Source organism: Capricornis sumatraensis, chromosome 3, assembly GCF_032405125.1.
Source record: "Capricornis sumatraensis isolate serow.1 chromosome 3, serow.2, whole genome shotgun sequence".
Classification (NCBI taxonomy): Eukaryota; Metazoa; Chordata; class Mammalia; order Artiodactyla; family Bovidae; genus Capricornis; species Capricornis sumatraensis.
Window position 1 is genome coordinate 59,543,204 of NC_091071.1, and position 25,389 is coordinate 59,568,592.

General features: G+C 39.1%; 1 protein-coding gene across 1 annotated transcript in view; it reads right to left on the bottom strand.

Annotated features, from left to right (window-relative positions):
- ITGA4 (integrin subunit alpha 4) overlaps positions 1-25,389 on the bottom strand; it is a 91,723-nt gene that overhangs the window by 33,194 nt on the left and 33,140 nt on the right. Inside the window, exons 10-15 of the mRNA XM_068969172.1 lie at positions 21,758-21,869; positions 14,309-14,403; positions 13,021-13,111; positions 12,391-12,436; positions 11,856-12,010; positions 6,115-6,269 (exon numbers count right to left, since the gene is read on the bottom strand). Coding sequence (XP_068825273.1) covers positions 6,115-6,269; positions 11,856-12,010; positions 12,391-12,436; positions 13,021-13,111; positions 14,309-14,403; positions 21,758-21,869 — 654 coding nt within the window. The remainder of the gene's footprint in view (positions 1-6,114; positions 6,270-11,855; positions 12,011-12,390; positions 12,437-13,020; positions 13,112-14,308; positions 14,404-21,757; positions 21,870-25,389) is intronic.

Below are 25,389 nucleotides of genomic sequence, written 5' to 3' on the forward strand. Positions count from 1 at the left end.
AATATAAGCAAACAAAGTACAAATAAATATATTTACTAAGCAAATGCACATTCATTTTTTTGAAGTTATTACTCAAAATGATGGGTTTTAGAAGTCACCCAAAGACTCATGTAACAAAATAAAATTCCTTTATTTCAGAAACCTAGGATTCAGAGAAAGCAAAGAAAGAATAAACTATAGTCTACTAAATACACTGCTGCTGCTGCTGCTAAGTCGCTTCAGTCGTGTCCAACTCTGTGCGACCCCATAGACGGCAGCCCACCAGGCTCCCCCGTCCCTGGGATTCTCCAGGCATGAACACTGGAGTGGGTTGCCATTTCCTTCTCCAATGCATGAAAGTGAAAGTGAAAGTGAAGTCGCTCAGTGGTGTCTGACCCTTAGAGACCCCATGGACTGGAGCCTACCAGGCCCCTCAATCCATGGGATTTTCTAGGCAAGAGTACTGGAGTGGGGTGCCATTGCCTTCTCCAAACTAAATACACAGGCAGGTTGATTCCATGCTTGTTATAGAACCTGTTAAGGCCACTAAGCTCATTGGATCATTTGTTCTCTTTCCAAACATCAGTGAGTGTTTTGATGCAGAGATTCCATCAAGATCAATTAAGAAATATCATCTCTAAGAACCTTAAGGTAAGTCTCACTAGCATGGCTGCTCCAACATTTCTAAAAAATTGTTGGCAATTATTGATTAGATTTTGTTAAATCAAAATAGCCTCCAAATTATCCCCTGTCCTAAGCTCTTTTCCTAAGAACTCACTAAGACCAAATCAAGTTGTATTTATGAAGGCAACAAAGACAAAGATTAATTTTCATATGCTTACGTGAATGAGGGAACATTTTCATAAAGGGAAAAGTGATATCTAATATAATTCTGATAGATAAAACACTGTAAGTCATAAAAATTAACCATTCTTTTCTATCATAGCAACCTTTGATTAACTCCCAACTCTAAATTGTAGTTTCTTCTTTCATAACATCTAATAATTTTAAGGCTCTAATAGCAAAAATTAAAGCTTGGCATAATTATGAGTGCAGTCGCTCAGTCGTGTCCGACTCTTTGCGACCCCATGGACTGTAGCCTACCAAGCTCCTCTGTCCATGGGATTTTCCAGGCAATAGTACTGGAGTGGATTGCCATTTCCAACTAAAAAAGGGAGTTCTATAAGGAAAAAATAATAATTTCTACCTTCCTATTTTCTGAAGAACACATTTTGACCATTCACATAAAACAATCTTATGTAATACCTGTTTTAATTATGAGTAGATTAAGTAGACTTGAGAAATCTGATGTGCTTACCAACCAGATAAAAAACCATATAGTCTCAGAAAAATAACATACCAACAAATTTATATTCCAGTGATGTGATAATTATTAATTGTTAAAAATGTCTACCACATTCCAAGAAGATCTAATACATGAAACTAAAATGTTTGATTGAAAGAGAAGGATGTAATAAAAGTGAAGATTTTTGAGAAGATTTGGAATTTTTAAAATAGCCAAATTTTCTACCATCAAAGACTGTAACGAGTTTTTAAAATATAAGTAGGGTTAAAAACTTTCATTTACGTGAGATCACCAATGGATTGTGTGAAAGAATAAGAACAAAATTCAATCATTTCCTCACCCTCAGATCCCAGTGCCTCTTACATGTTGTAAAACTGGTGGGATCTTTCTGGCTCACTGTCTTTAATACTCAAGTCCAGCAATTTGCTGATCCCACTGGGACCTCCAATTCAGCTTTCTCCCCCTGTTCCTTACCCAGCCTCTTAATGTCCTGCCTCCTCTCCTTACCTTGCTTTATCTTCATGGACAACGATATAACCCCTCACTTGCTTACTCGTCAACTCTCTCTTTTCTCCTTTGTGTCACTCTTTTAGCAGACCACAACCACGGTTGACTCTCATCTACTCCCACCTATCAGGCTGAATGTGGCTGGAAAGAACCACAGCCCTACTGACTCATCTCACTTTCTGGTGCAAGAGAGAGCCTAATGCCATCTCAGGACCCTACTACTCCCTCTCACTCTCTCACACTCTGAGAAGACTATTTCACATCTTCTTCCCGAACTCGAAACACCAGCTCTTCCATTCTAACTGAAGCTAATGACTTTGCTTCTTACTTCATTGAGAAGATTAAAGCAATCAGAAGAGAACCTCCAGTCCTCCCACACACACGTGCCCAACATCTACACAGAAACAAAGGAGCTATGCCTGTGCCTCCCTAGAATCAATCCTTCATTTGTACAATCAAATCCCACTGCTTTTGCCTTGAGAACTTTGGTCCGACTATTCTTTCATCTATTTCCTAAATGTGTCACTCTGGTAGAACATACCCATCAGCATAAAAACATGCTATCCCTCTTATCTTAAAAGAAAAAAAAAAGTCACTCTACTTCTGTCGGCTACTGACTCCCAGCCCCTTTTCTTCAGTCCCCTTTGGAGCAAGAATCTGTGAAAGAATAAACTACTCTCTGTCTCCTCCCCCTACTGTTCCTCTGAAACGCTGTTGTTGTGATCACAAACAGCTTGTACATTGCCAAACCCAATGGTGAGTTCTTAGTCTTCATCTTATCTGACTAAGCGAAAGCACTGAAAACACCATCAAGCCCTCCTCTTTACCCTGCTTTATTCACTTCACTTCCAGGACGCCAGGAGCTCTTGATTTCTTTCCTTACGGATTGGTCCTTCTCACCGCCATTGTAAGCCTTCTCTCTCAGTCTCTCCATGTTGTAGTGCCCAGAGGACAGACCTTGCCTCTTCTCTCTTCTTGTCATGATCTCAACCACCTCATATGACTTTAAACCTCATTTGTATGCCAAAGAGGCATTGTATTTCCGGTTCCAGAGCATTCTCCAACTCCAGATGAGTATATTTAAATGCTGAATTGCTCTATACACTTAAAAGTAAAACTGCTCCAGCTCAGCAGGTCCACAACTGAACGTCAACATGTTCCACCTGAGAGTTGTTTTCCCTGCCATGTTGATGAAAACAGTATTCTTCTAGTGGCTTCGGCTAACAACCTTGGAATCATTTTGGAGCCTTTCTTTCTCGAATGTTAGACATCCAATCTTTCAGTAAATTGTGCAGGCTCTGTCGTCCCCTGTTTCTCACCATATCCACTACCGCCATCTTCACTGGAGCCATCATCTCTCAGCTGACTTACTGAAGTATCCTCTCTTCCTGTGTCAATCTGTGGCTGCCTAGGCTCGACATAGCAATTAGGAAGCAGTTCGAGTATTCCTTATTATCACTCAGTTATATCATGTCGCCTCTCTTGCTCCAAACTCTACAATAGATCTCATTGTATTTGGAGAAAGAAAATCACAGGTCTTATGTGATCTGACCTTTTTTTCTACTACTCTCCCCCTTGCTCTCTTTTCCAAAGCCATCCTTGCCTCCCCATGATTCTCTAAAACAACCAGGCATGTTCTTGTCTTGAGGTTTTTGTTTTTACCTAATTCTTCTTTCTGTACTATTCTCCTCCTGGATGGGGGATTCTCAAAGCATAGTTTCCAAGCTGGCAGCATCACCATCACCTGCACCCTTTATAGAAATGGAAACTCTCAGGCCTCACTGGAGATTTACTGAATCAAGAACTCTAGGTGGGGCACAGCAATCTGTGGTGTTAACCAGCTTCCCAGGTGATGCTGTTGGAAGCCAAAGTTGAGGACCATTGCCCCAGGTATCTACATTGCCCCTGGTAACTTCCTTGCTTCCTTCAAGTCTTTGCTCAAATGTCACTTTCTGAATGAAACTCACTCTGAGCACCTTATTTAAAACTGCACCCTTACTCCTTCCCCAGCACTCTGTTATCTCCTGTGCTCTGTCTGTCTTCCTTTCTTTTTTCCATTACCCATATGGTGGCTCAGATGGTAAAGAATCTGCCAGCAATGCAGGAGACCCTGGGTCAGGAAAATCCCCTGGAGAGACGAACGGTTACTCCAGTATTCTTGCCTACAGAATTCCATGGACAGAGGAGCCTGGTGGGCTAGCGTCCATGGGGTGGCAAAGAGTTGGAAGAGACTGTGCAACTAACACTCTTATCTTCCTCTAAAATACTATAAAATTTACAAAAAATTTACATTTTGTTACCCTGTTGTTTATCTCACCACACTACACTATAAGCTCTATAAAGGTAGTAACCTTTTTTATGTTTCAGTCATTGACATATATAAAAGTCTCAAACAGAACCTGACACCACATAGGTACTCAATATCTATTAAATTAATTGGAAGGAGAAGTAGAGCTTAATTGGTTTAGCCAACAGAACCTATACAAAGGAAGCATGCCCAACTTGCAGGCGGGTCGTCCTCTGAGAGGTGGGGGCTGTGGGCCTGAGAACATAATTAACAAGTATCACCTTATTTAACTGTATCGGGTGCTGAGGTAGAGTGCATATGTATAACACACCCCTGACACTGGACACGTTTTACAGAACAAAGGAGCAGTTCAGTTAATGTTTCTGAAAGCCTTGGATACCATGCTGGTGAGGGTAGGAAATGCACACATTAAATCTTCATCTCTTCCCAAATTAACAGCTAGAAGTCCTTGACAAAACTCAAGGTTAGGACAGCTGCTTCTGTAGTTTTTACACCTACCCTTTGGATTTGTTGCAAGGGAGGGTGTTGGAGTAGCCTTCTGACTTTCTATGTAATAGGTTTAAAACATCCCAAACAAAAGCAAGGTAAGTTAGAAAGGAAAAACAACATCGGAAGAAGCAATCAGTTTTTAATAGACAGTCCCACTATGTACCAATCCCAGAGCTAAATGCTACTTTTGACGGTCATTATGGCCCAAAGTCAGGGCTGTAACCTGCTGTTGTCGCTACCGTGGTAACACAACAAGTATAGATGCAACTAACACAGAAACCTCTGCTCAATTGTCATTTTGGGTACAAGCTTATTCTGAGGAATGTGCACAGTTTTGATGGACCCTCAGTCATAGGAACAATACCAAGAAATAGGACCAATAAATCAGATCAATTTACTGGCATTCATACAAGTTCAACACAATATATTTATCAATGTCTAATTCTGGTCCTTTTATTATCTTTAAAATGGCCTCAATGTTCGTCTCTAAAATTGGTTAACTGGAATAAAATTAACTGTGTAGAATTTTTTAAAAAACCTTTCTAATCCCCACCATATCAGTTATGGTTACTCTAATATCATCCTATATTTTTGACTCTCGACCATTTAATAGCTTTACCCTAGTACAATAATAAAAATTGTTAAGGGAAATGAGGAAAGAGCATAAGGATTATTGCTCTTAACATTTAATAGTCCTGTTGCTTGTTTGCATTTGCTTGCAATAAGTATCTAAGGGAAAATTAAGGGCTAAGCTGAGGCTACTATTTGAAAGCCCAGAAAGGGCTCCCGGGAATAGTTTGGCTTTTTTGTGACAATAGATTTTCTGATGAAGCACACCATTCCCTAATGAAAAAGGCCTGGCACTGCTTCGTACGATAAAATGTGACCAATGCAAGGAACGTGATGATCAGTTTGGGAATGAGTGTTTTAATAAAAGAAACATGAAATCGGCTATGCTTTGGCAGAATACACACCAAACGATCACGAGAGCCATCATCCTGGCCCACAGATGATCCCCACCATGCGACAACCGTGTGAGCTCCCACTGACATCACCAACAGCGCTGGCCCAGAGACAAAGGCACAATCCAAAAGCAGCCACATTTGATTCTGCTTCTTAAAGTCACATGAAAAGCAAACCAACTTCCAAAGCCTCCCCCTAGCCCCCAATATCTACCAGGCATAGGTTTGGGGCTCAGCAGAGCTACTCGATATTTACATTTTTAGGCAAGCATGTAAACAGAGATGGGGCAGTAACAAGTGAGGATAGGAAAAGGCAAATCTGTAAAAACAGAGATGCACTAAATGTGATAAGTATGAAGCAAAGAGGCAGCAGTAAGTAAGAGTTTGAATTGTCCAGGTCACAGGAGTGTCTAACATCTAGACTACAGAGGAGTAGATTAGGTAGTTCAGGAGGCATTAACACTTTTCACTATGTTTTATAAAACATACCAATGCAATAAGAATTAAATGTATTGATAATACTGAAGGCTACATGGCTGTTAATGAAAACAAGTTTACGTTACCCGCATAAATGCTCGATGTGTTTTGCAGCTAGTTGCTTTGCTCTGTACTTTCATGCTTCTTGTAATCACATCATAAGTTCCATTGGAAGAAAAGTAAAATCTCGATGGAGACTCTGCCTTTCGGTTCACATCCAGGCTCATGTTATAAAGCAAAACTGCAGAAATGTAGAGAGAATCGCAATGAATATAATTATATACAGGTATTTATTTTCTTTTTCTTTGAAGTGATAATAGTCGCAGTTATATAGGATACTGGGAACATATTAAATTGTCTTTACTAAAGAACTTTCTAAAAACTAACCTGAAATATGAAAGAGGAAACAATTTTAAATGTATATTCAAAAATTATTTATACAAATTAAAAAAAAAGAATTATAAACTTTGAAAATTAACATCTTTGGTTATTTGCTTAATCCTCCCATATATAAACTGGAGAAGGAAATGGCAACCCACTCCAGTATTCTTGCCTGAAAAATGCTATGGACAGAGGACCCTGGAGGGTTATAGCCCATGAGGCTCTCCAAGGGTCAGACACGACTTAGCAATTAAACCAATACCACCACCATATATCAACATTTGAAAACTACAATACCAAAGTTGTTACTAATAATAAAAGTTCTGAGTGAAGTTTCAGCCTTGTTTGAGTCCTCTTGTCATTAGAACATCTGACTGAGGAAGAACAGGCAAGAGTACTGCAGGCAGATGTCACCTGGAGTCATTTTATCTTGTGCGGCTACAGAACTAATTTCATGTATGATTTGCGGCTGCTGCTGCTTTGTCGCTCAATTGTGTCTGACTCTTTGTGATCCCATGAACTGTAGCTGCCAGGCTCCTCTGTCCATGGAATTTCCCAAGCAGGGATACTGGAGTGGGTTGCCATTTCCTTCTCCAGGGGATCTTATGACCCCCAGGAGTCCAACCTGGTCTCCTGCTTGGCAGGTGGATTCTTTACTACTGAGCTACCAGAGAAGCCCTTCAAGTATGGTTTAGGTTCATTTATTTTCATTTGTTTCCAACTTGAGGGGTTTCTATCTTTCTTGTCTTTTTTTAATATAGAGTGAACAGATGATGTAAGAGTCAAACCTATATAACAGTTGACTCTGACATCTCCTTGCCAGTCCTAGACCCTGAGTATTTCTCTTCCTTATCTTTATTGGTTTCTGGCTTGATTTTCCAGTGTTGATTTGGGCAAAAACAAATGTAGTCAGACATTCTCTCGATAAATATTCTGGCAGTTTGATAAGAATTTGTTTCAAATCTGACACGTAAATGATCATCTGCTAAAGAAGATCGCCAATAAACAAAAAGAAAAATTTATAACAACCATAAAATTCTAAGACTGATCTTATTAGGAAAGAAAGATCTATTTCTTAGTTTTAAAGGGTTCTTTGTCAGAGTGGTAGCTGTCAGAGGTGAGGGGTGCAGGATGGGAAATACAGGTGAAGAAGATCAAAAGATAACAAAGTTCCACATAAGTCCTGGGGATGTAATGTATGGCATGGTGAAAGTAAAAGTCGCTCAGTCATGTCCCGACTCTCTGCGACCCCATGGACTCTACTGTTCATGGAATTCTCTAGGCCAGAATACTCGAGTGGGTAGTCTTTCCCTTCTCCAGGGGAATCTTCCCAACCCAGGGATCAAACCCAGGTCTCCCACATTGCAGGTGGATTCCTTACCAGCTGCGCCACAAGGGAAGCCCAAGAACACTGGAGTGGGTAGCCTATCCCTTCTCCAGTGGGTCTTCCTGACCCAGGAATTGAACCAGAGTCTCCTGCATTGCAGGTGGATTCTTTACCAACTGAGCTATCAGGGAGCTGCAGTTAATTATACTGTATTGCACATTTGAAAGATGCTAAGAGACTAGACCTTAAAATTTCTCATCACAAGAAAAATATTTACAATTATGTATGATGAGGGATGATTGTTTTGGTGACTCTTTCACAATATACACAAATATTGAATCATCATGTTGTATACCTGAAACTAATATAATGTATGCCAATTATACCTCAATGTAAAAAATTGAAAAATAAAAAAGTTTCCTTGCAAAACAAGCTACATGTAATAGTCTTCTGGGATGTTATTCATTAAACAGGAGCAATAATTCATAAGTGATATTTGAAATAATTTATATAATTCCTCAAGCATTCATTTATACTTTAGGAGTAACTTATTCTTCTGGAAGGATTTTATCTACTTACTTCAAGGGAACATAAATATAAAATCTACATCACTCCTACAGACTTCAAATGAATCTCTCATCATTCTTTTTATTTAGAAAATAAAGTTCATCTTCAGAACTACAATAACCAAGATTCAGTGCCTTAGAGACAGAGTTGCAATTGAAATTGCCATCTACAAATTCATCACCCTGAGCTCAGACAAGAAGTACATGAAAGAAGGGAAATAAAAATCCACTTGCAGTAAGGGCAAAATGTCCTGGTTTTACTGAATATGTTTACCGTGTGAATTATTTCTCCCAAGGAGTCATTTTACAACAACTATAAAGTGTGCTTCTGCAACAATGCTGTGATTATTTATGATTTTCATATATTTGTTTTCAACCATTTAAAGAAGTATTTGGTCACAATGGAATTGGTAGTACAACAAACACTGATTTTCCATAAAGGAAAATATATTTAACGTGTATCTCTCAGATAATCCATCAGCTTGCCTGCGTCACTGTGTCACTAGGGTCGTGTTCTCAAATGGCTACTTCATCAATCAATAATCAGATGGAGGTTCTTTTCACTGTCCTATCACTGAATCTTTAATGAAGACTTTTGCAGAGCATTATTAAACATGAATCTGATCTATATCTGTAAGAAAAGAATCTAAGAAAGAATGAATGTATGTATAACTGAATCACTTTGCCGTACCCCTAAAACTAAAAACATTGCAAATCAACTATACTTGAATAAAATTAAAGTTAAAAAAATGAATCTGATCTAAAGTAGAAAATATCAGGCTCATCCTATACTTCTTATTACAGGCTAATGCAGACTGAGGCCTCTGTCACATATCTAAAGCTTGGTTCAGTATTTGCTTCCGTTCATGATGTTCAGAGGACAGCGTGCAGTGTCAAGGGTATGAACAACTCTTGATAGATCTTGTGGGGTACAGGAAATTTATGAATTTTTAACATCAAAATGGTAAACTCTTTTATGTTTCTCTCCTACCATGGGCCAGTTTCATTAGTAGTTATCCTAACATTAGCTTAAATATAATATAATCAGGAACATTAACTTGCTAGGAAAAAAATAATGCTTATGAAGTGACATATATAAGATTTGAGATTAACCACAATGTTGGATGAACCATATCAAAGCTAGTTTTTCAGGACTTCCCTGGTGGTATAGTGGATAAGAATCTGCCTGCCAAAATACTCTTTGACATAAATCACAGCAAAATCCTCTATGACCCACCTCCTAGTGTAATGAAAATAAAAACAAAAATAAACAAATGGAACCTAATTAAGCTTGAAAGCTTTTGCATAAGAAAGGAAACTATAAGCAAGGTAAAAAGACAACCCTCAGAATGGGAGAAAATAATAGAAATGAAACAGTTGACAAAGGATTAATTTCTAAAATATACAAACAGCTCATGTAGCTCAATACCAGAAAAATAAACAATGCAGTCAAAAAAATGGCAGAAGACTAACCAGATATTTCTTCAAAGAAGACATACCAATGGCTAATAAACGCATGAAAAGATGCTCAGCATTGCCCATTATTAGAGAAATGCATATCAAAATTACAATGAGATATCATCTCACAACAGTCAGAATGATCATCATCAAAAAGTCCACAGGCAATAAATGCTGGAGAAGGTGTGGAGAAAAGGGAACCCTCTTGTACTGTTGGGAATACAAACTGATACAGCCACTATGGAGAACAGTGTGGAGAGTCCTTAAGAAACTAGGAATAAAACTACCATGTGACTCAGCAATCCCACTACTGGGACTATACCCTGAGGAAGTCTTAACTGAAAAAGACACATGTACCCCAATGTTTATTGCAGCGCTATTTACAATAGCCAGGAGATGGAACCAACCTAGATGTTCATCAAAAGATGAGTGGATAAAGAAGTTGTGGTACATAGACAAAAGGAATATTACTCAGCAATAAAAAGGAATGCATTTAAGTCAGTTCTAATGAGGTGGATGAACCTAAAGCCTATTATACAGAGAGAAGTAAATCAGAAAGAGAAAGGTAAATATCATATAATAACACATATATATGGGATCTAGAGAGATGGTACTGATGATCCTATTTACACGGCAGCAAAAGGAGATGCAGATATAAAGGACAGACTTTTGGACACAACAGGAGAAGGAGAGGGTGGGATGATTTGAGAGAATAGCACTGAAACATATACATTTCCATATGTAAAATAGCTAGCCAGTGGGAATTTGCTGTATGATGCAGGGAGCCCAAAGCCGGTGCTCTGTGACAACCTAGAGAGGTGGGATGAGGGGAGAGGTGGGAGGGAGGTACAGAGGGCGGGGACATATGTAAACCTATGGCTGATTCATGCTGACCTATGGCAGAAGTCATCACAATATTGTAAAGTAATCATCCTCCAATTAAAAAAAAAAAGAATCTGCTTGCCAGTGTAAGGGACATAGGTTCAATCCCTGGTCTAGGAAGATTCCAGAGAAGGCAATGGCAATCCGTTCCAGTACTCTTGCCTGGAAAATCCCATGGATGGAGGAGCCTGGTGGGCTGCAGTCCATGGGGTCGTGAAGAGTTGGACATGACTGAGTGACTTCACTTTCACTTTTCACTTTCATGCATTGGAGAAGGAAATGGCAACCCACTCCAGTGTTCTTACCTGGGGAACCCCAGGGGCTGCTGTCTCTGGGGTCACACAGAGTCAGACACGACTGAAGCGACTTGGCAGCAGCAGGAAGATTCTACATGCAAATAAGCCCTCGAGCCACAACTCCCGAGCCCACGTGCTGCAACTGCCAAGCCTGTGTTATGTGGGGCCCACAAGCCACAACTGCCAAGCCTGTGTACCGCAAGTCCTGAAGCCCTAGAACCTGTGCTCCACAACAAGAGGAGTCACTGCAACGAGAAGCCCATGCACTGAAACGAAGAGTGGCCCCCACTCTGCAAGTAGAGAAAGCCTGCACAAAGCAACAACGACCCAGCACAGTCAAAAATCAATAAAATTATATATATAAGCTACTTTCTCCAGAGCGGATAACTGAGAGCTGTCTATGTACAGGCATGTGGGCGTGGTCTTAGGAACCAATCGTCATAGTAAATCCTGAAGAGATGTGTGTTATTTATCAAAATTAGAACCAGGATTCAGGCTTTCAGATAAGCTTCTTCAATTACCCAAACAGGGTAGAATAAGAGGAAAAGAAAATTCTTCCTCTCAGTCCTTCCAACTTAAGCCAGCTCAAGACTTGAGTAAGCCTAGTAAAACAGGAGGAGCTATGGTGATGCTTTTTTTCTTTTAAAGAGATCTTACAGATTAAGCTCAGTTAGTTCACCTTAAATAATACAGCAAGTAATATTTTTGTTCTACTTCTTGCCACAATATTTAAACAACTTATCCAACTCATTGGCTGGAACAAAGCAAGAATCTGAAAGGTGATGAAGAAAGGCTGCTCTCTCCTGCCCTAAAAACCACTCCATGGTGAAATATGGAAAAGCCTCAAAAGATGATCATGAGATTTATGAGGGAAGTGCACATTCTGCCAGGCATTAATTCTGTAAGGGCGCCCTTACCAATATAACCCGGAACCTCTTTGCCCTTATATGAGAAACAGAGTGTCAGATCCATGCACACAGAGGGCAATCCATTTTCAATACAGTCAAAATTTGTTCTATTTACTGACTCGGGATGGTTCAAAGAAGCTTCAACAATCACTACAGGTCTTGTCCTAAGAAGGAAATAAAATTAGCAATATTAATTGCACAATTATTTTTCATTAAGGTGAAAAATACATTTGCATTGTCAGTTTCCACTGATCAAGTAATTTCATGAAACTGCTTAATAGCATATATATATATATTCACACTCAATTATACTTTCATGTATGAATCAAAATAAATTTTTATTAAAATCTCTAAAAATACTGACTTAGATGATTTAAGTATATATCCAGGTAAGATGGGAAAAGTATCCTAAAGTTCAATAATTAAATTTCAGAGTACCAAAAAGAGTGTTATGAGGTCACCATCGTGCTGATTTTAAAAACTGCCTCCCATCATTTACAATTAAGCCCAATTGTCATTAAGCGGTGAAATCTATCAACCTTACCTTAGCAACACAGCAGAATCAGACCGAAAAGCACCAACTGCTACATCTGGAGGAAGAAAAAAATAGCACAGATTAATGATCATCATTAGTCAAAGAGAATTACTTTCAGCCATTAATACTTAACTACATATCACCTTGTGACTATATCAAAATACTATTTACAGAAAATTAATTAGAAAAGATACGCTTACATCTTAAGTTTCATTTCACATGTGTCTGAATCTGCTCATTTACAATGACATTCATCCCTTTATCATATAATATAAACATAAACATTATGATATAAACATATGATATAAAGACAGCCTTACTAAGGGAAAATTCAATTTTTGGACTACAAACACTTGCTGAGATATCTTCTTTCAAATTATATACTAAAAAATTCTCTTCTTTTCATCATATGTTTGATTTATTCTCCTGAATGCTTTTAACTTTTTTGAAAACAAGGAATAAAATATTAAGTAACTAACAGTGCATAAGCTTAGTAATTATTTGATTATTTCTGACCTGTGTGTGAATTCAAAAGAGTACTAAAAATGAAGGAAAAAACTCACTAGTAAATCAACCCTTTTTTCTACCAGTTGTACGTACTTCACCGTAAAGCAGCACCCACATAAATTTTATACTTACCTAGATATCCATTGTTATCTGCATCAATTTGTCCAGATATAGACTGTCCAAACATACTTAATGATTTACTGATTTGACGTCCTTCAATTCTCTGAAAAAAATAGTAAAATTGACTGGGAATCAGGGTTTAAACATCTAATATCCCAGAGAAACAATGATTTAGTTAAATAATGAGCCCTGACACATTATTAACAAATGCATTGTAGTTAAGGCAAATACATGTGTCTGGGAGAAAGAGTAGTCTCTAGCTTGAAGTGGAGAACTGACATCTATTTTGTGACATGAAAACACCTGCTTCCTTTACCTTGTGAGCGAAGGGAAAATTATGTAGGAAAGATCTCCTAAAATACTCCTGACACTCTCTCCTCAGGCTTTTTTCAGACTCTGTGCTTATTTCCCTGAGCAACATGAGGAATCAAACTGATAATAAGAAAATAAGACATTTATGATCACTTAGTGGAGCCTACTTCTTAGATTTATAATAACCATCTTGTTCAGACAGGTTGGTTTCTAGTATTTAACAAGGACAACTCAAGCCAGATATGTGCTTGCTATCCCACGTGTCTAATCTCCTGTCAAGACGTTGATTAACAAGTATCAGAGTTGTTCAAGAGAATTAGTATTCTTTAATAGACAAGTATATCTCTCTCATGTTATATAGAGGATCATTTACCCACTTTGCCTAATAAAAAATAACAGTATTAGCTAAAGTTTCCATACGAGTATCTTTGGAAAAATTTCTCTTCTCTGCATGTGCGTGTAGTTTTTTTTCTATGCAATGAAATGTCCTGATTTTTCAAAATATGAAATTAAAGTCAGAGTTAGGTCAGGAAACCTTAATAAAGTGCTCTCATCTTACTACTTTGCACTGAAAGGAACACAGAGTTTCATTTGAGTCTGTGCTCTTCTTGTACAACCTCTATGGAAGATGGGGCTTTAAGCCATGAAGCGAGATAGTTAACCAAATCCACATGGGCTTACTTGGAAGAGTAAGGGTATTACCTCAGAACATAAATCTGACGACATGCAGAGAGAAATCTGGAATAGGTTAAAGCAAAAGTAGAATGGAAGTGAACCAGAACTCTTGTTTATGGAAATAAAATTATTTTGTAGAGTTATTAATGACCTTAAAAATGAGACCATCTACTGTTATTATAAGAAAATGGTGAAACAGTATTAAGTATTTGAAAGGGCAAGTTAAGAAAAATAAGTGCACGTTAAGACTGGAAGTTTTAAGAAGGATTTTATTACCAATGTTTCTTTTGAAAATAGAATAGTATTATCCCACCTGTGAGAAGGTTGTTGAGATCCCATCTACTCGGCCATTGTAAATATAAATTGCACCTTGCAAGTCATCTTCCTGTGGGGCTCCAATAGCAACATCTATTCAAGAATTTAAATGGCAGAAAATAAACTCTTAATGCAAAGAATGAGACTCTGAAAACTAGCCTTCATGCTCTTTACTTAATATCACATAGGAAAACTCCTCATCAAAAAACAATATTTTCACTGGACAGAAAAAAATATATACAACTCTATCACTGTCATAACAATGTACAGGATTGTACAGTCAAGTCTGTGTCAGGAAATTAGAGTCTTATGGTCTTAGAGGAGGCTAAGAGAATGGTTAAGGACATGGGTCCTACAGCCAGACCATCAGGGCCTGACCCCAGCACTATCCAGTGCCCAGCTGTGCTTGATGCTTGTTCAGTCGCTGACCCCATGGGCTGCAGCACTCCAGGCTTCCCTGTCCTTCACTGGGCCCGATTCTTTTTTCCCTTTGGCCATGCTGTATGGCATGTGGGATCTCAGCCCCCTGACCAGGGATCAAACCTGCACCCTCTGTGTTGGAAGGCAGATTCTTAATCGCTGGACTGCCAGGGAAGTTCCTGGGCCCATTTCTTAACCTCTCTGTATGTTAGTTTTCTCACTTCAGCACAGGATCATGAGAGAACTCACCTTGGTGCAGAAGGATGTAACTCATGTGAAGTGCTTGGAGCAGTGTGTAGCATATAATCAGTTATTATCATCTCTAAATAATATAAACCACAAGAACCTTTATTTTGAGTTCTAGGTTTTACTTATTTGCAAAGTGACTTCTAAATTAATTCCTGTTCCAGTGAAGGAGTTATGTTTTCATATAAGACCAAGAGAAAATGGAAACCGAGTAACATGGTTGCTTAAGTACTATAAATACAAAGTACACAGGAGGAAAAAAAAAGTTTGTAAGAACATTTCATTGTCTTTACCAAATATTATGCCAATTTATTTGGGTATATTCATCTATTTTTAGAGTGATTTTTTTCTCATTACTTTCATAGAAACTAAAATATAGAAAGTTTGCTTTCATGATATTATTTATCACTATTTATCAGATCTAAAAGTTTTTCAACAACTACAGTTGTAATATTGCACTGCTTTTTCAATAGGAATAAAACTCTGTGCCACATGCTGCCCAATTTTAAAAATACAAAAGCTTTTCTATTTTAATCTAAAATTAAATAGTAGACACACCTTAAGCCTGTTTTGCTTAGACATACCAAGGCTAGCCTCTTTTAACTTGTGCAAAGTATTTCAAATTTTTAGGTACAAAATATATCCATTCATTTATTCATTCAGTGGAAAACTACTGAGCGCCTACTGCACACCAGATATTTGTCAGACTATCTACAGGACCCCACTGGTCAGTATCACAGAAAGGAACTGATAGTCTAGTGGGCAAGCTGCTGCTGCTGCTGCTAAGTCACTTCAGTCATGTCCGACTCTGTGCGACCCCATAGTCGGCAGCTTCCCCGTCCCTGGGATTCTCCAGGCAAGAACACCGGAGTGGGTTGCCATTTCCTTCTCCAATGCATGAAAGTGAAAAGTGAAAGCGAAGCCGCTCAGTCGTGTCCGACTCTTCACGACCCCATGGACTGCAGCCTACCAGGCTCCTCCATCCATGGGATTTTCCAGGCAAGAGTACTGGAGTGGGGTGCCATTGCCTTCTCCCTAGCAAGGAAGAACAGCAAGTAAAAAGAATAACATGGCATGCAGGGAAAAGGTGGTGAAAATCAGGGAAGACTTCTCATATGAACATGATGATCAAAGTGAGATTATAGTAGGTTAGAGCCAGGTGAAAAAAGGCAATGTTTGGACAGAGGACACAGCCTGTGCCATCGCAGGGGAGCGAGAGGCAGCATGGCACATGGGAGATTGACAGTCTGGAATAGCTGGAGCCATTTCTGTGCAGACTGAATAAATCAAGCAACGTAACAGGGAGGGAGAGGAAGAAGGAGAGAGAGAGAGGGAGACAAAGGTGAGTGAGGAAAGAGTGAGGGAGGAAGCATCCTGTAGCCACTGCATGCGATCCCACTTAGCAATGTCATTCATGGAGGGGGGCAGGTTATACTTCAACCATGTGGCTACTCCTGAGTATCTATTAACAGAATTTTGTACTTTGATTCTTGATGATAGTATAGGAAAAGATAGCAAGTTGGGTTACGAAGCTGATACTACAAGAATTCTGTTTATCAGTTACTAGCACAAGTGATCTATATTAATAAAAATACCTTAAAACAATACAAATGAACCTTTTCAGCTGAACTATTAAGCCAGCCCAGATCAATTTAATGCCAAGCAGAAGATATTTAAGTATATTCAGATGCTGGCTTATATATAGATCCAAACTCTTCCTTCCTAAGATGAAACTTGGATCTCTTATATAATGTCCTAAAGTTCTATCTATCATTATAGAAATAAGGAGAATACATTATTAATAATAAAATGTTTTGCCATGCCTGTGCAACTCAGCTGGGACATAACCTAGAGAATAAACATGGAGATATTTGACAACTTCTTTTACTTCTCATTTGAACATTTATTACACTGTTAGTATAAACCATAACAATTATCATTAGTATGACCATAATAATCTTAACATCAGCTAGCAATTATGTGCTGTTTACAAGGCCGCTTTATGTGCTACAGGCTTACCATACAAAATTCATGTTATTCTCACATAACCCACTATAACTCGTGTATCTTTCTCAATAGCACTGTCAAATACTTTTTGATCCTCACTTTTTACAGATAAAGAAATTGAGGTACAGAATAAAACTCGCTAAAGGTTACAGAGCCAGGATGTGGTAGTGTATGAAAGTGTTGGTCACTCAGCTGTGTCTGACTCTTGGTATCCCCATGGACTATAGCCTGCTGGGCTCCTCTTGTTCATGGAATTCTCCAGGAAAGAATACCGGAGTGGGTTGTCATTCCCTTCTTCAGGGAATCTTCCTGATCCAGATCAAACTCAGGTCTCCTGCATTGCAGGCAGATTCTCTACCTATGTAAACCATCAGGGAAGCCTGGATGTGATAGGATGCGGTGAAGCGGGATTTAAATCCTGCAGTATGGCTCCAGAACCTGTACTCTCCATCACCACGCTCTATAAAATCATTAACATAGAGTTATGACCAACACCCTCCCCTCCGAGCACTTGTCCCTCTACTGTGTGAAAGAAATGTTCAATATATGACTTGACAATATATAAGAATTTCAGGACCACATAAATTGATACAGCATATAGTTCACAGTTGTAGAACTTTATTATGGTTCAGCTCAAAAAACATATTCAAAGATACAGTCTAAAAGTCAGATGAGCTGCTCAGGTGCTAAAGAATCTGCCTGCAACGCAGGAGACTCGGGGTCAATCCCTGGGTCGGGAAGATCCCCTGGAGGAGAGAATGGCAATCCACTCCAGTATTCTTGCCTGGAGAATCCCATAGGCAGAGGAGGCTGGCAGGCTACAGCCCATGGGATCACAAAGAGTGGGACACAACTGCGTAACACTTTCACTTTCCAGGCTCAACTTGGAAAACATACACTGGAAATAAGTGGTCCTGCCAGAACCATTTTATGGCTAAAATGCTATCTGTCTGTCTGTCTGATCATATTGGTTGAATAGGTTTGTCTATTACCTATTCTGTGAAAGGATTATGCTGGACTCTTGCCAAATTGATCGATTATCATCTGAGAAAATAGCTTGTTTTGCTTTTCTAAGGACACAGGAAATATATTCTAATATATTCTAATTTTTTCCTTTTGAAGAAAAAAAAAGTGATGCCGTGAATGCCAAAATAACTGAGGTTGACTATGTAAAGCATTACAAAGCTGTGCACAGTAAAAGGACATGAAGTTTATCTGCATCTAAGACTGGAGGTGGAAGGAAAACAAACAGGTAGAGTTTTCCTCTCTTTTCTACACAATCCCACATACTCTGCCGTGAACATGAAGTGACTTCACTCATATCCCAGAAAAATAAACTAAGTTAGAAGATGGGGAAAAAGAATAGGGAATCACATAATGAAAAAATAAAAGACAGATGCCTTGCTGGCTCACCCAGGCAGATGTGGTAGGATGGAATTAAAGACCTCAGTGAAGAGCTAGAACACAATAAGCCTACTTCCAAGCCAACATGGTCTTGGCTAGCATCTAAAATGCGGAAAACACATGCCCATGGGCAAAACAGAAATGCTCTCCAGTCATAAAAAAGAAGGAAATTCCGTCATTTGTAACAACATGGATGGGCCTTGAGGGCATTATGCTAAGTAACTCAGACAGACAAAGACAAATTCTGTGTAATCTCACTTACATGTGGAATTAGGGGGAAAAAAAACCACATAGAAACAGAGGTCAGATTGTTGTTCGTCAGAGAGTGGGATAACTGGGTAAAGGCGGTCAAAAAATACAAACTGCCAATTAGAAGATCAGTTAAGGCAATGGCAACCCACTCCAGTACTCTTGCCTGGAAAATCTCATGAACAGAGGAGCCTGGTAGGCTGCAGTCCCTGGGGTCGCTGCGAGTCGGACACGACTGAGCGACTTCCCTTTCACTTTTCACTTTCATGCACTGGAGAAGGAAATGGCAACCCACTCCAGTGTTCTTGCCTGGAGAATCCCAGGGACGGGGGAGCCTGATGGGTTGCCATCTATGGGGTCGCACAGAGTTGGACACGACTGAAGCGACTCAGCAGCAGCAGTAAGTCTTGGGTATATACAGCATGGTGACTGTAGCTGAAAATATTGTATATTTGGGAGGTGCTAAGAGAGTTGATCTTCAAAGTTCTCATCACAAGGAAAAAAACTTGCAACTATGTGAGGTGATGCTGCTGCTAAGTTGCTTCAGTCATGTCCGACTCTGTGCAACCCCATAGATAGCAGGCCACCAGGCTCCTCCGTCCCTGGGATTCTCTAGGCAAGAATACTGAAGCCAGTTGCCATTGCCTTCTCCAATGCATGCATGCATGCTAAGTTGCTTCAGTCGTGTCCGACTCTATGCGACCCCATAGATAGCAGCTCACCAGGCTCCTCTGTCCACAGGATTCTCTAGGCAAGAATACTGGAGTGGGTTGCCATTTCCTTCTCCAATGTGAGGTGATAGATGGTAACTAAACACTGTGGTAAGAATTTTGCAATACACATATATCAAATCATTATGTTGTATACATTAAGCTTATTCAATGTTACATGCAATTATAACTCAATAAAACTCAAAGAAAAAACTGAATTAGTAAAAGATATATGATATTATAAACATGCACTAAAATGAATCAGAATTAATGTGGCCACTGGATGTAAATATGTTGTGAACTATATATGAAATCATAAATAGCACAAAATATGCTGGAATACTGAAAACATTCAGTTGAATAACAGTCTTCTGCATACAGATATTACCTTTAGAAGATGTGCGCTGAGGACTCCAAGACACAAAGTGCTGTATGAAACCCAGGGTTCTCATATTCACTCAAATACTGCATCGTGCCCTGAAGATTTCCTCTAAATTTCCCCTTTCTAAGTCTCCTGGACATCACATTTTCTGCCTGTCCTTCACATAACTAGAAAATTGTCTTGGATTTTCCCAAGTACTGGAGTGACTTTGATAAGGGAACCTGCCTACTATCCATCCTATTTTTATAACTCAATCTGTTTATAAGAATAATTCAAGTTCATCACTGACATTTAGATACTACAAAAAAAATCATTCCTCATGTGCACATACACAAATATGTTCAATCAAAATAGTGAATATTCTTCTTCAGATCTGTCAATTAAAACAGGATGTGGAAGGAATTTTTTCATGTCTTAATCTGATATTCCATTTGAATGTAAAACTAAACAAAGTGTGCCACTATTTCCTTCATTTACATTCATTATGGCATATACTCTATGCTGGCATGATACACTGACAAAAAAATAAGTCCTCAATAGATAACACAGAACTGATGATTAATTGTAAAATGTAATATCCATCTTAATATTTTATAGATATTTTAATGTAAAATTTTATGTGTAATCATAACTACAAAGATATATACACATACTTTTATCTCCTTTTGTTTTAAAAATAGTAAAATCCAGAAATGGCATCTGTAGGCCAAATTATACTATTTCACATTCAAGAGGGCTCATTGGAAGCATATTTTCAATAACCAACCAGCATTCTCCTTGTAGAATACCATATTTTAAATATTTAAAGTAGAATGAAGCATTTAGGCAAAACAAGGTACAGAGTAAGCCTTTACAGCACTTCCTCAATTATGTCCAGTATACAAGGAAGTTTTGACCTACTTCTACCAGATACCAATTGCCAAAAACCATTTTCAGAAGATAATTCTGAGCCTTGAATATATCAAATACTTATTTGCTGAACTCTAGAAATTATACACTCTCCTTTGAAACCCATTCATTATTTTAGGCACAGTTTTAATGGACTTAGTTAACCACTCAGAACTAGATTGAAGTCAGCACATTTTCAGAGAGAAGGCTGGGAGAGACAGCTCCTTCGGCAGCAGGACTGATACTTCGAGAACAGCCACATTGCTGAAAAGGCCACTCAGCCCATTGCTGAAATGCATCTCTATCAGGTGGCAAATAGCCCCTGTCTTCAAGTCTGCCAGTTTCTCCCTTCCAAACACTCAGGATTCTCTCCTGGGATCCCCAACCCCCCACCATCAGCCCCCCTATCCCCACAACAGGACAACCAGAACAAGGAAAGCCTGGCTCAGTAAGGGGCTTTCAGAGCCAGGCTAAAGCTCTGCAGCCAGCCTCTGCTGGGTTTTTATCAGTGTCTTACTACACTGATAGTTAAATATATGATCCAATGAGTCTATGATACACATTTTCTTCCACATTTTCACATTTCTAAAATCAGCATTCTTCTTAAAATAGAAAAATAGTGAGTCTCAGTTTAAGAGGCACCATTTTTTAGGGGCACATAAAATAATGACTTAAAACAACTTATAATCAATGGTGCCTTGTGCTGTGTGCTAGGTTGCTTCTGTCATGTCCGACTCTTTGAGACCCTATGGACTGTAGCCCTCCAGACTCCTCTGTCCATGGGACTCTCCAGGCAAGAATAGTGGAGTGGGTTTCCTCTTCCTTCTCCAGGGGATCTTCCCAACCCAGGGACTGAACCTGTATCTCTTAACATCTCCTGCACTGGCAGGTGGGTTCTTTACCACTAGCACCAATGGTGCCTTAGAATCAATGAAATGAGGTATGTTCAATATCACTCTTTGTTGAAGGGATAGTTTTCAACTGAGAATAAATCGGGTATAACATTAAAGAAAAAAAAAAAACTTAGCATACCAGTCTGCCTCCATTTTCTATAGAAAGGCAAACAACTCCAATTATATTCTCTCCCATGTCCCATTTTTAAAAGTGGAAATCAAGTACCAAATTAAATAATTTTAATTACCTTCAAAGCCATCATTATCAATGTCGCCAAGATTGACTATAGATTCCCCGAATCTTGCAGCGTATTTGTCACTTCCAATGAGCTCTGTCTCCATTTCGTTCATTACTGCTCCCTAGATAGAAACAGGGAGAAAGGTGTCATTATAACACTCCCTGACAACTTGACACATGATTTACTATTGTAATTGGATATGGATTTTTTTTCTTAATGCTTCAAACAGGTTGGACAAACTAGTCTGAGCTTTAGTATACACATCTCAGTTCAATTCAATAAATATTTATCAAGTATGTCAACACATATAATATAATGATTAGAGCTCAGAGGACAGAAAAAAAATGTCAAACTCATGATCCCTAGCTTTGAAAATCCAATAAATTATTTTGATAATTCAATTGAGCAAATATTTAGTGAGTTCCTAATAAAGGCAATACACTGTACAAAGGATGACTGAGTGAAGAGGACAGGGCAATGAGTGTGTAAGACACTCCCTTCCCTGAAGAAGCCCCCAGTCAGGGGAAGGCGTAGCACAAGCATGTAAATGACTAAGAGGTACTGCTTTGCAACATCAGCAAGCAAGGAGAGCGTCCTAACCGTGAGAGCCAGCAGAGGTTTCATGAAGGAGGTGGTGGTCAAGGCGGCACTAAAGAATGGGCAAAGTTTTGATACTTAGGGAAACTGACCAGCAAAATACAAATTGCAAAGAACTTGGTTACCTTGGCTTAGTTGGCTAATAAGCAATATGTGCAAATGAATAAGACAAAAGAGTAAGACTGGAGTTTTACAGGGTGGGACTTTGAATGCCAGGAGAAATTTACTCTCAAGTTAGCAAACTAGACAGAGGTACTGAAAGTTTCTGAGTTGAGGAGTGACGTGACTGACTGGCCTTGGGAATATTTTTCCAGCAGCATTGTAGTAGAAGTTGGTCAACTGCTGTCTCTGATTTTGGAAAGTGAGTTATTAGACACGAAATAATGTTTCAGTAGATTTCCCTGGTGGCTCAGTAGGTAAAGAATCTGCCTGCTAAATGCAGGGGACACAAAAGACCTGGGTTTGATCCCTGGATCAGGAAGATTTATTGGAGAAGGAAATGGCAACCCACGTCAATATTTTTGCCTGGGAATCCCATAGACAGAGGAGCATGTAGGGCTATAGTTCATGGGGTTGCAAGAGTCAGACATGGCTTAATGACTAAACCACCACCACCACAATGTTTTAGGAGGAGTTGTTGCAATAACAGCTGCCAGATCTCTTTCCAAACTCTGATCATGTCACTCCCTTGTATTAAAAACAAACAACAACAACAACAACAACAACAACAACAAAAACCCACGCACAACTCATCATAGATCTTTTAACTTCTCAAACAATTCTGCTCATCATTTCCATAGCACACACATATTCTTCCCTTGTGAAGTGCCCTTCACCTTTTATTTTCCTGCTAAAAAAATTTGATTCTTGTTCTGCTCATATAAAAATGCCTAATTTAAAGAGCAGAAGGCATTAGAGACTCCAGAGAGGATGAGGAGATAAGACAACACAAGGGCACTGAGTTTCAGGGGGAGAGTTTAAAGAAGTGGTGATCACTCTTCTTCAAGTATTCTCCAGTCACAGAACGGTCACCAAGAGTTCACTCAGGACCCCTGAGAGCTCTTTCAGCAGAAGTAGAAGCCAGCATTCATTCAAGTATCATTCTTTCTTCAGTTCACTCAAAAACAATTACTGAGCACCTAACTTGTCCAGGATTCTTTCAAGCCCCGAGGAAATAGTAAATAAAACAGACGATCCCTCTGCACACAGTGTCTACACTCCAGTAAAAGAACAGACAGACAATAGTAAAGTGAAAGTGAAGTCGCTCAGTCATGTCCGACTCTTTGCAACTTCATGGTCTGTAGCCCACCAGGTTCCTCCGTCCATGGGATTTTCCAGGCAAGAATACTGGAGTGGGGTGCCATTTCCTTCTCCAGGAGATCTTCCCAGCCCAGGGACTGCACCCAGGTCTCCTGCATTGTAGGCAGACGCTTTACAATCTGAGCCACCAGGGAAGTCCAGACAATAGTAAACCACACCAATAAACAGCAATAACCTCAGATATGCACATGACACCACCCTTATGGCAGAAAGTGAAGAGGAACTAAAGAGTCTCTTCATGAGAGTGAAAGAGGAGAGTGAAAAAGCTGGCTTAAAACTCAACATTCAAAAAACGAAGATCAAGACATCCAGTTCCATCACTTCATGGCAAATAGATGGGGAAATAATGCAAATAGTGACAGACTTTATTTTCTTGGGCTTGAAAATCATTGCAGATGGTAAATTTAGCCATGAAATTAAAAGACTATTGCTCCTTGGGAGAAAAGCTATGACAAACCCAGACAGCATATTAAAAAGCAGAGATGTTACTTTGCTGACAAAGGTCCATCTAGTCAAAGCTACGGTTTTTCCAGTAGTCATGTATGGAAGTGAAAGTTAGAGCATAAAGAAAGCTGAGTGCTGAAGAACTGATGTTTTTGAGCTGCGGTGTTGGAGAAGACTCTTGAGAGTCCCTTGGACTGCAAGGAGATCCAAACCAGTCAATCCTAAAGGAGATCAGTCCTAAATATTCATTGGAAGGACTGATGCTGAAGCTGAAACTCCAATACTTTGGCCATCTGATGTGGAGAACTGACTCATTAGAAAAGACCCTGATGCTGAGAAAGACTGAAGACAGGAGGAGAAGGGAGGAGCAGAGGATGAGATGGTTGAACGGCATCACCGACTTGATGGACATGAGTTTTGAGCAAGTTCCAGGAGTTGATGATGGACAGGGAAGCCTGGTGTGCTGCATTCCATGGAGTTGCAAAGAGTCAGACATGACTGAGCAACTGAACTGAACCACACTGAATGTCAAGTAGTAGTTATTGTCTTTTCACAGTTAGGAACAAGAAGTTGGAAGGCAACAAAGGAAGAATAACTTATAGCAGAGGTCTTAAAAGTGGAAATCCATGATGAAATTAAGCGCAGTGTTCAATACCTCTATTGATTGGTGTAGAAGTGAGGAGTGAACAAGAGGGTAGTCTAATGGAAGAATTCCTCCCTTGCCCTCTAAACAAAGGCACTTCACTTTTATCTGGTTTTCATATTGGAATTGCTGAAGATTTCAATGGGAAAAACGGTTCTTTATTGCCTTATATTAGGTATCTATACCACTGTTTAAACTGTTCTCAAAAACTTTAGTTGTAAAAAGAAATAAAAGTATGTAAAATGAGGATGAGGCTTCTATTATTAGGGAGACCATTCACTGATAGGAGAATGTGAAATATCTATATAAGAAAAAGTAACTCCTGATTTCACTACTAATGAGATGACAAATGATCACTTCACAGATGATGCTGTTTTACTATTAAATTTAGGTTTATGCCAGTGCATAAATGATTTTCCTGCTCTATATTTGGAATTTTAAGGATCTCTCAGCTTTATAAGACTATTTTCTCTCTTAAAGTGCAGGGAGTTTAGTATAGTGCTTAATATGTATGCTTATTAAATGCTCTGAAATGACTGATTAAACAAAATACCTTCCAGAAACAGATTTTATCCTGTTAAATCCCAAATAAAAATACCGTGACTTAAGAAATGAACCAATTTTCTCACAAACCTGT